Source organism: Bradysia coprophila, unplaced genomic scaffold (assembly GCF_014529535.1).
Source record: "Bradysia coprophila strain Holo2 unplaced genomic scaffold, BU_Bcop_v1 contig_232, whole genome shotgun sequence".
Taxonomy (NCBI): domain Eukaryota; kingdom Metazoa; phylum Arthropoda; class Insecta; order Diptera; family Sciaridae; genus Bradysia; species Bradysia coprophila.
In genome coordinates, this window is record NW_023503493.1 from 4,480,944 (window position 1) to 4,493,213 (window position 12,270).

The 12,270-nt window shown below is 36.4% G+C and overlaps 1 protein-coding gene across 1 annotated transcript; it reads left to right on the forward strand.

Annotated features, from left to right (window-relative positions):
- Positions 1-6,800: 6,800 nt before the first annotated feature.
- Positions 6,801-9,305, forward strand: LOC119076070. Its single transcript, XM_037182714.1, has one exon. The coding sequence runs from the start codon at positions 7,201-7,203 to the stop codon at positions 8,641-8,643; it is 1,443 nt and encodes a 480-aa protein (XP_037038609.1). The 5' UTR covers positions 6,801-7,200; the 3' UTR covers positions 8,644-9,305.
- Positions 9,306-12,270: the final 2,965 nt, after the last annotated feature.

Here is a 12,270-nt window from a genome sequence, read left to right on the forward strand (position 1 = left end):
GAATTGGACTCCCTGAGTAAGGGGAAACCTATTGTGGTTGTCTAGAGATGCCAAATCCGCGAAAAAAAAATGTCCGTCTGTCTGTCCGTCTGTCTGTCCGTCTGTCTGTCCGTCTGTCTGTCCGTCTGTCTGTCTGCACGATAACTTGAGTAAAACGCATCCGATTTTGAAAATTCTTTTTTTTCCCGTTTGGTAATGTCAAAAGACAGGCTAAGTTCGAAGATGAGTGATTTTGGATCGACCCCTCCCGAGCTGTGGCCCAATAAGTGCCTAACTGTTTTTCGACGATATCTCCAGACATTTAAGCACTACACTTGTAACTGATACGTCAAATAAAAGGTATTTACAATACCGATCGACAAAAAAAAAGTTTATGGAAATCGGATGACCGACTCGTGAGTTAGACCCCTTGGTGTGGAACAGGCACAGGGCGGCAAGCAGTTTTTGCTTGTAGGTCGGCCAAATTTGAACATATTTCGTTCGTTTTAGCTTTATTAGATAGGTATTGACCGTACCAATCAGGGAAAAAAATTATGATCTCCGGAGCGTGAGCTAGGTCTCTTGGAGTGAGCTCTTATCTGGCTACTCGGCCGTACAGTGAACGTGGAGTATTTTGTCAATATCTCGAGTAAATTTTGACCGAATTTCATGAATTTTTTTTTGTTTGAAAGGTATTAACGAATGTAAAGCGTCGGTACTATTTCCGGTCTCCTAACAAAATGGCTACCGGCGGCCATATTGGATTTTAGTAAAACGATATAAAGTGGGAAAAATGATGCTTAGAGAGTTTCTGTTAACATGGAAATAATGTGTTAAGTGTGAGGGGTTTCAGGGATTCCATATATGGACATCTATATATACCTATATACAGCTATATACAGGCATATAGAGCTATATAATAGCATATATTTATCTGTGAAATGTTTATTTATAGTGAAATATAGTTAAATATAGCGGTATATAGCTGTTTAAATAGGAATTTATGAAATTTGACGTCGTACGGGGCTGTCTATATTGCCTCCGGCAATTTAATTGTATATGATAACAAGGCAAAGAGTGGATAATGCAAGTGATTTTAAAGGGCGAATAGCTTTTCAGTAGAGAATGAAGTAAAAGAAATGAAGAGTTTCACATTAAAGTCTTTTGATACAAATAGGTGTTTCGTACGGGTCGGCGTTAGCTATGTTTTTCAATAGTTTCTCCAGCATATCTCTTCACGTTTTTGTTCGAAAATGGCGTTCCAGCGGACTTTTTTTTGTATGTGCGTAGATAGGTCAATTACCTTTCTAATGACACCTCTGACGACCTTGTACTTTTCGTGTAGCCGGAGAAATTTTCTCATATAAAAAGTGCATGTTTTCGGTTTTCGTTCATCTCTTGCTAGTCACAAAAGCATCGACGATTTTTCCAAAAAATGTTTTTGGCTTCTAGGGATCAATACTTGTCTTGGCACATATAAAAAAAGTCCACTGGAAAATGCGTCCGATTTTGGCAGGTCGTCTTTCAAAAAATCTGCGCGATATGTCATATGACGAGACGAAAGAAAATATTTAATTTTTAAGAAAATCGGATTTGTACCTATAACAGTAGACATTGACGAGAAAGCAACCGAAACTGTATATTTTTCCACTTTTGGTTTTCCCGCACCTCCCGCCGTATGTTGTGTATATGTTTAAGGTAGTCAACTATCTGATGAGGGATTTATAAAGAATTTCTAAAAAGCGGTTAGCGATGTGGCGCATAGCTTCGGTGTACATATATGTAATACATTTTCGTTACGTTTAACTATAATGTAAGAAATACATATTGTGGGTATTAGCATCCATTCTATAAGGTTCCATGCTATAACCACATGCATGTGTTCATGTGTTTACAGAGAAAAAGAAAAACCGAATGCCTAAACGGCTGGGTGTTTATGTATGGAGAGGATGTATAGAAATAAAAATGTTGGCGCAGTACATTTAAAACTGGTCGAAATCGAAGAGATTAAATAAATAAATAAGAAAAATGGTTGAAGGTATGGTATGTACGCAGAGACCGACCGTTGATTTTTTGTATATAAGGAATTGGTGTTCAATTGCACTTTTATACACACATTTCACGTATCATTTCACTTCCATGGCCACCACTTCTAGGGTACATTTCTCATGCATATGAAGTTCATGTTATAAACAGAATTTGTGTGTAACTTTCGTTCCGTTTCGAGTGTAAGCGGTTTTCGACATATTTAAACGGAAATTCGATTAATGGATTTCAAGTATCATCGTTACATTTCAGAACGGAATAGTTTTGGTTTTCCCCAATGTATTTACAACAAAAAACGAAATCGTTCAGCGAGAACTACTGTCGTCAATTTCTGGGAAATCAAATGTAATCCAATTGACTGAGCTAATATTTGCATTACATTCATTGGGTGAAGTCTATTATTACGGAGATAATGTATGCACTGCAACAGCGAATGACCTTCTTTTAATTGCATTACCTGCCATTGAGGTACGTCAATTATAACGTGAAGCAAAAGTAAACTGCTGCCGGCGGCTATGTCGTTATACATCGACCAACGGCGACAAAATTTACCATATTTAAAATCAAAAGAAGAATAGAAAATTCCATAAAAATATTGGTGCTGGGCTTGCCGTCGCCATGCCGTCTGCGGTGTAATGTTAACCGCAGAGAGGCACTTTTCTTTGTGTTACGTGTGAGGCGCCTGTAATCAACGGGTATATAAACACCGAAGGTATAATGCAAATCAATGGTGGATCACAGAACCCACGGAATCCGAGTCTCCGGCAGAATAGAAGTGCAACGTCATATTCAGTCTGTTGTAGCGCTAACGATTTCTATAGAATTTTGATGGGATGTGAATATAATGTCGCAAATGTTAGAAAACTACTTCAACAGATCAACAATTCCATTGAAGTCGATGTGCTGCAATGAGGTAAAATTACTAGGATTCCGTGTACTTCTTGCGTATTTGCAGTACCTTCAATGGTTTATATACTTTGCCTGTAATCCACTTGATGGTTCGAAATAATGTCTGACAACATTAAAACAAAAGCGTCTGCTCGAAGAAAATTATGCGAAAAATAGCCTGGTGAATCGACTGGTATTTTACATTTGGTAAATGAACATCCTGTTAAATAGACCGACAACCAATTATATTGCAATCATGGGAATTTCCCCCATCAGGCACGCGCACATTTTCCAGCATAAGATCCATTAGCATATTCTTCAATGTGTTTTTATGGTTTTATGAGTTTACTTTAAAAGTCAAGTCAGAACAATTGAATATGCTTTATGAGGTGTCGCCGCATAATCGGAATTTTTGTTTTGCTTTTATCGACTAATCACTTAAGTGGTCTGAATTGCCGAAAGATGAGGATAATTTTTAGGAAACGAGAAATCGGAAGAAATGGACAAAATTAAATCATTTAGCTCTGGCCAGTGGTTGCTCATAGTGACATTAAGTCACGAAACGAATGAAGTACAAGATTTTTCCTTCGTATTTCATACATGAGACATTAAGTGATTTATTGCCCAAAATTGCATCGTCTATTGTACAAAATCTTGTACTTCATATGTTTTAGCATACATTTTGCTATATATAAGATCGAATCAGCCAGATTGTCAAATTGTTACATTATCCAATCCGAAGAACATTTTGTTCTACGAATTTTGATTCTGAGCCGCAGAAGGGACCTAGCGATGGTAGGCTTAGTTGAAAGGCCAGACCACTCGTGCCAGACCACTCGTGCCAGACCACTCGTGCCAGACAACTCAAATTTTCAACTTCACGCCATTCAACTCTCAAATTTCATTTTTAAATTTCTTTCGTCATTCCGTAGCAATACCTTCATTTCGACCCTTGTAACCATTTTGCCTCAATTTTAAACTTTTTCGACAAACTTCTTCCGAATTTTAATTTTTTTCTGTTGCATTGGACTCCAGTTAGTAGAGAAGGACTAATACAGCTAACAAAAATCTCGAAGAAATGTGTTGGTCAAGGTCGAAATAGGTGGAAGACCGAAAAAAAATAATTGAAAATCCATTTTTCACATCTAGTGACGATAACGATTTTGTGTTCGTCTACTCTCGATAAAACCTGTCATATGCGGCTGTTCATCTGTTATCGATAACGACGACAAAAATAATGACAAGCTCTGGGGGTGACGGGAAAAATTTCCCAGTGTATTATCGTTGCAGCGGCGATAATATCGTTTCATGGACGATAATATCGTTGCTAGGACGATATTATTGTTTCAGAAAACGATATTATCGTCCGAAAAACGATATTATTGTCGTCTGATACGATAATATCGTATCAAAAACAATAATATCGTTGCAAAAACAATAATATCGTTTCAATCGGCGATAATATTGTTTCAAGGACGATAATATCGTTTCACTGGTGATATTATCACTGCAGCAACGATAATATTGTTGAATGAAACGATATTATCGTCGCAAAAACAATAATATCGTTTCAATCGGCGATAATATCGTTTCAAGGACGATAATATCGTTTCACAGGTGATATTATCACTGCAGCAACGATAATATTGTTGCATGAAACGATATTATCGTCGCAAAAACAATAATATCGTTTCATGGGCGATAATATCGTTTCACTGGTGATATTATCACTGCAGCAACGATAATATTGTTGAATGAAACGATATTATCGTCGCAAAAACAATAATATCGTTTCAGTCGGCGATAATATCGTTTCAAGGACGATAATATCGTTTCACAGGTGATATTATCACTGCAGCAACGATAATATTGTTGCATGAAACGATATTATCGTCGCAAAAACAATAATATCGTTTCAATCGGCGATAATATCGTTTCATGGGCGATAATATCGTTGCACGGACGATAATATTGTTACAGAAAACGATATTATCGTCCGGAAAAAGATATTATTGTCTTATAATATGATATTATCGTCGCTCGGACGATAATATTGTTTCACGGGTGATAATATAATATCAGAAATGATAATATTGTTTCTTGGACGATAATATCGTTTCACGGGTGATATTATCACTGCAGAAGCGATAATATTATTGCATGAAACGATATTATCGTCGCAAAAACAATAATATCGTTTCAATCGGCGATAATATCGTTTCATGGGCGATAATATCGTTGCAGGGACGATAATATTGTTGCAGAAAACGATATTATCGTGCAGAAAACGATATTATTGTCGTCTAATACGATATTATCGTCGCTCGGACGATAATATTGTTACAGAAAACGATAATATCGTCACAGCGACGATATTAACGTTTCAAAAACGATATTATCGTCCCCGACGATAATACACTCGAAAATTTTTCCCTAGCCCGCTCTGGGTAATACGGCAACTTATATAGTCAAATGCATGTTAAAAAATGTGAAGTACAAGATTTGAAATCAACCGATTAAAAATACTTTCATCGATAGAAGTAATAGATCCGATAATAATACTGGTCACATGCTAGCCGTCTGTAACAGGTTAAGGCACTTAAAAATAGGTCTAAAGAAAACTTACTCGTGCAAAAGGTATGAGAGGACTAGGTTCAATGACAAAAAAAAAACCTTGCTGACAATGCAATCGAAAATGATTAAAAACCGAAACTCATTGTTACCGGGCAAGTATAACAATTTCGTTGTTTTGTTTGTTTCATAATTTATTGGCCCTCTATTGTAATAAGTTTTGTGTTGGGTGACTATTGTTATGTGAAGAAGCAACTTTTTCCTTTCGGCAGTTTATTGACAAGTTTTTCTTTTAAACGAACGAGAGTAGCAGCAGCAGCAAAAAAAAAACACGCATCACCTCTCTGTGTCGGTATGGCATGTACACCCATTTAAAACATTACATAAATCGCATTATTAAAATAAATTCAATCTTTACAACCCGACCATAAAAACTGTGTGTATAGTTATAGGTATATCGTCTCTCTGTTATAAATGTCGATTTATAAACCAACCATATTTAACACATAATATTTTTCGACCATCCCAGAAAGAAATATCTCTCTGCAAGTGTCTATATACATACGACATACGTATATAACGTGTGAGCATATATATAGATCTATATAACACCACCTAACGTGCTGTATATGCATGCCATGAGTATGAACGATTTTTATACCAAACTCAAATATTATTTTAAAATCCAAAGCCTAGCGACGCTATGTCTGGTTTTGAACTCACAGGCAGGCGACATAGTGTCTGCCATAGTCGGTTACATTGTTGTCAATTTTACCAGCAAGCATTTTATCGTCCAACCAGAAATTTTCGGTTTTTTTTCTTTCCTCTCCATTAACCAATGTCTTTGTTCGGTTGTTGGGAACAACTTTGCGTGGTGATAAGAAATAATATCTCTGAACACGAGAACTTATGATTTATTTTGAATTAAAAATTATTATTTTTTTTTGAAAAATTATTGATTAATCGATTCGAATGATCGCTTCGTCGATATATACATGTATATATATAGACACACACCAGAGTCCATCTGGCAACGTTGCATCAGAACTTGTTTCACATATAATATTGTTATATTAAACGGATATCGTCAGACCTGTAGGCGCTGCTGGTCTAAGAACCGACTCGATTCGGTGTTGGCGTCTCGTTTAACCGCACACATTTCGGAATGATTCGATGAATGGATCGTGTTGTTGAATGAAAACGGGAATGGTGTTGCTATGCTCTCGCACATCGACTGTAATTGAGCGCACACTGGTTTCGCCGTCTCGCTCTCCACTTGTGTAAATTGGCTTGATAAATTCAATTCGTAATACATAAAGCAAAGGCGAAGGAAAAAAGATTAAATACGTTCAGTTTAGTCATAACTCAGAATGAGGTCTTGCAACAAGCAATACTTGTGAGAAAGTTGAAAAAAAAAAATTAAAAAAAAACTTTTTTTTTCTGTTAATTTTCGTTGGAAGAAAATTTTTGTTTTCATATTTTATCATTGCCTTTAATAATCGTACAATTGTGCGTTAGATTGTGTGTTTCGTTTATACGTATTCATGTGTTGCTCAAGAGAGTTGCCTGAAAATAAATAGTTTTCAGTTTTTGTGATTTTTATTTTTTTGCTTCATTTCGCTGGCGATTTGACGAGACAAATATAATATCACAAGTGAATCGCGCGACTCGAATTTTTTTTAAATTATTTTTTTGAGCTAAGTCTATCGTTAAAAAATGGCGCACGGTGTAAATCCGCTGGTTAAACGTGAAATCGAAATCGGTAATAAAGCACGTAACGAATCGGTCGACGGCCATCAAGTGGTCAATCCATCCCGAATGGGCTCACGGCGAATGTTCACACCGCAATTCAAGCTACAGGTACTGGATTCCTATCGCAATGACAGTGACTGTAAAGGAAATCAACGGGCAACGGCCAGAAAGTACGGCATTCACCGACGACAAATTCAAAAGTGGCTGCAATGTGAAACGAATCTACGATCGTCGGTGGTGAACAGTTGCTCGAAAGCTGGCCCATCGGTGGTGAATCAAAGTCAAACCGCTAGTTCGAAACAAACGAATGGTGAAGTCAATTTTCATCTGGCCTTGGATATAACCAGACAGAACGTCGCTGTAACAAGTAATAAATCCAACACTGGTTTTCTTTCGCCCGTTCATTCGCATACGATCGACTATACACCTGTTTCGTACGAGCACATACCGCCGTCAGCTAGTCTACCTAGTTCGCCCGTTTTCACTGCACCCATTGAACCACAACAACAACAACAACAGCACCAGCAACAGTATGATGAATATTCCGTACATTTTGTGGATTATGTACCGCAATTGCAACAGCAAACGCCATCAACATCGATAGTACCACCGCCAACACATCATCAACATGTACAGCAATTTCATGAAAATCAAATCACATACAATTACGAGTCGTATTACTATGATCTGTCGCCGATGCCAATTACACCGATTGATTTGTCAGTTCGTAGTCGTAGTCGAGAAAATGAATGTTGCGAATCTAGAACACCATCACCGCGGGCATGTGTTTGGCAAAATGATGTAGAAAGTGGCCAGAGTGTGTGGCAGAAAGCAACTGATTCGACCGATGGCACACATTTGGTGGAATTGACCAATGTGTGTAACAAGGCGATGGATTTAAGTTGCCGCAAGCGAAAGGCCACCGACGACAGTGATAGGAAAACGGACGAGTGGACGGTGAAACCAGCCAAAGCGATCAAACTGTTCAAACCGTATCTGGACAACGATGATGACGACGACGACGATGATGGAAAAAAGTGCAAAAGTGAACAGAGAGATCCCATCATCTGGAGCAATTATTGCGAGAACTATTCAACGTACAGTTGTTCGCCGCATCAGTATGACTGCAACAGCAATGTCAAAGAATCGTCGATGTACAGCTATTCGAGCCCACCGTATCCCACCTCATCGACATACATATGCTGCAGTTATGGATCGCCCGTGTCCGGTTACGACAGTGCATCGTCATCGTACAGCACGAGCAGCGAATCCGGTGAGACAAAACGGTCATTTGATTATACAATTGATTTTAAATTCCAACCGATCGACAATTATTACTACGAAATGTCGTGTCGGGGAGATGAAAGGGCCGTGCCCCATAAGTATTGTATGGAAATTGCCGGGTGAGACAGTTTTTTCATTTACGTAGAGCAAGGGGGAATTTATTTTTTAGAAACAATTTTCTTTCTCCGCACTAATTTTCATGAATTTCAATTCAACCAGTAGAAAGAGTTGTAGGTAGTAGCGAGAGGTGGTGAATAATCGGCCATAGGAATGACGATGTGAAACAAAATGGTTTACCGAAAAGCTCTTAACAATTAAGTTCCAACTGATCGTTGCGCTTAAAGCTTATAAAGCCGACGAAAAGGAATTCGCTTTACGTGGAAAGGGTTCCGTGGGTCCGTTTTCTCGATTTTTAACCCGAAGCATAACAGAGGAGCTTTTTCGAGCTTTGAACTTTTTTTTTTATTTCCAATGAAAGATTCCTATGTTTGGATGAAAGTAATGAAAAGCTTTAAGCTCACAACAGGTCGTTGGTATTAATGACAAATTATTGGTTCAAATTAAAGGAATTTTTCCTTAGATTTTTCGTAAAAATATTTTTGAAACTTAGACTCTAATTTTGAACCTATTTTTAGGTCATACTGTCAGTGAATTCTCATGCCAAAAATTAGTTTCATTTTTGATCATAATTTGTAACCGATTGTTCTCGCGTCCTTCTAGCTACTACTCTACCTTTTAATGTGCAAAGTCCCAGTTAAAATACTTGAAAAAGTGAAAGAAAATACGAAAAATTGCTCACTGAAAAGCAGAAAAAATATTTTTTTAAACAAATTGAAGGACTAGATTTTAGTGAAAGAAAAATCAAAACTTAGCTTTAACAAAAAACAAAAAAAAACTTATTTGTGGAAAGATTGATTTTTTAATATAATTAAAATGATGTGATATCTATTCAAGAGAAAAGAAAAAAAACTTTTTAGAACAAAACAGAATTTTATAATATTTTAGTGACATAGGACAACTCTATTATATATATAACAAATGAAAAGCTATTTATCATTAAAACATTACCTAGGTTTTACAATGAATTTTCGTTTCTTTTTTTGGTACATTTTCGAAATCGAAAGAAAGACGGGAATCTAGTTTGATTAGATCGTTTGATGAAGATTCGGTTGAAGAGATTTTTTTTTAAACACAATGTACAGCGTCACAAAACCGTTTGTTGGAATAGTTTTCCAACTAAATGAAGACGAACCCCTTTTGTTAGATTATTTTCTTCGAGGTTTACCAACGTGTCTAGCGGAGAAATTAAATTTTTCTCCTTCAATTTCCATTTCCATTTCTATTAGCTACTTACATAATGAATGGTAATATTTGAGCAGTATTTTACATGGGCTCACCATTAGATGTAATAGAATTTCCGATATATTTTCCCATATAAATTGGTAAAAATTGAGTGAAATAACGGTAAAGTTTTAACTAACGGTAAAGTTTTAACTAACGGTAAAGTGCTCCAAAATATTTGTAAAACGAAATGTTCACAATAGTCAACTCAACGTTGCTGGAATATATTTGCTCTTTACATATAACTAGGGATGAAAACTTGAAAAATGTCAAGTTTTCGTGACGATCCGAGGCGAAGCTGAGGTCAATAATTTCACGAAAATCTAACTTTTCATTTTTACTCCGAGTTTGTTTACTTTAAATACTTTCCTTTACTAGGCAGGGAAAATGGACTTTCCGTCCCTAGGGAAAAGTCTTTCCCTCCTTCGTAAAAGAAAATGTCATACTACACTCGGGAAATAATTTGATATTTCGTATCCAGATGAGTAAAAGTACCTCGGGCTAAAGACCTCGGACACTTTTACTCATCTGGATACGAAATATCATATTCCTTCTCTTGTATAGTAATATACCATTGCATCACTAGGATTCGTCCATTTGAATCTAAATTGTCATATGTCTTGGATGATTGATTTTAGGAATTTTTGCATGTAGCCGTTAGTCTGCTCAGGCCACAACAAACAAAATTGTCTAAAATCAACATTAGGGTTATAATAGTTATTTGTTCACCGAGAGAAGAAAAGTGTGAGATTTCATTTCTTGGGTTGTAATCCCAAGAAAATGAAATTTCGAACTTTCTCACGATGTCAACATTAGTTATTTAATCATCTGTTGTCGACGGTATATTTTAGGCAATTGAGCCGACAAGCGAAAGTGCCTAAAATAAACCGTCCACAACAGATGCGTATACAACTTTTCATGCACGACAAAAATATCGTAATTTATGCCCAAGGCATGAAAAACTTAATTCACAACAAAAGCTACTGAATTATAAGCAGAGGTGAGAAAATGGCTCTTTCTCGCCTGTGTTATGAAAAATATGTTCCAAAAAAATTCATTGCACCACTAGTTGATTATACGCTTCACATACCGTTGTTTTTCCACCTTTTTCCGGTCCCATTTAATTTTCATTTCACCAAAAGAACAACAAAAATATTTGTAAAAACTTTCGTTCAGATTTCAAAATTTAAATTCCGTTTCCGGATCGGAAATGCTTGGTTTGAAATCTTCCAAACTAGTTGTCGTGTGGCATAGCTTTACAAAACAAATTGTTTATTCTAATTTCTAATGAATGCCCACAGTTGCTTCAACCCTCCAAGATCTCGCAAAAATAGATCGAAATTCATTGATTGCTTAATCCTTGGCTTATTCCTGCTGAATGAAATAAGAATTTTCGCATGACCAACAATCTAATTCTCCCAGTAAATCTGACAATTCAATTGGAATGTAAAACTAACAGAAATTCATCTGTCTCGAAAAGCGAATAACATTTTCATTCACAATGCTGTGGAGATAATGTTTGACCATAAAATATCCCATTGAATGAATTTATCATCTGCTATCCAATTGAGTATATACACAGCAACACTCATACACGTTTCCACCCATATCAATGAGCCCGCGATCATTTGAACATTTTTTTTTGTGTTTTGTATATTTTTAGTCATTTTGGCGTAATAATAAAATCAAAGTTGCATTTCCAGTAAAACCAGTTTTAATGGTATTTTAATATCTTCAATTTATATGTTAAGTGTGTTCATCTATCTTAGGCATATTATTGTATATTATACGCACACTAAACACTCTATCCCATCGACATTATTGCTAGTATATGTGTAGCATAAACGAAATGTTATTGCTGCTGCTGCTGCTAAATGATTTTTTTCCCTCAACTAAGTTCAATTTTAGCGCGACAATAAATAACTAATTTTACATTTTATGCAAATGCAATTTATTAGACTCATCAATCGAGATGAATGGCTTGGTAATCGCAAACAGAGAAGAAGAAAAAAAACAAACAATTTCGTTCAATTAAAATGAAATGAGGCAAGCGTTTTACCGTTGAGCCGTAATATTCAACTGAGCCGTAGCTACTGAGCCAATCAATCAGTCTCAGAGTGGGTTGATCCATTTTGATTAAAATAAATCCCGACACGTTAGGTTTTCATTGCGAAGTAGCTTTTGAGTTGACGATAAAAGCTCACAGGAAGAAAGGTAGTTCTGCTTAGAGATGAGCAGGTTATGGGCTTAGCTAATTTCTTTGCTCACAGTCCAAGGCCCGTCTCGAACTATAGATATTTTTTTTTTGCCCATGACATTCGATGCCCACAATTATTTTAAAAGCTCGCCCGAAAACAGCCCAATGCTAGAAAAACCCGAAGACGTTGCCCACTAACTTATATTGTAAAT

Coding starts and splice junctions, on each gene's coding strand:
- LOC119076070 (XM_037182714.1), top strand. CDS start 7,201: ATGGCGCACGGTGTAAATCCGCTGGTTAAACGTGAAATCGAAATCGGT.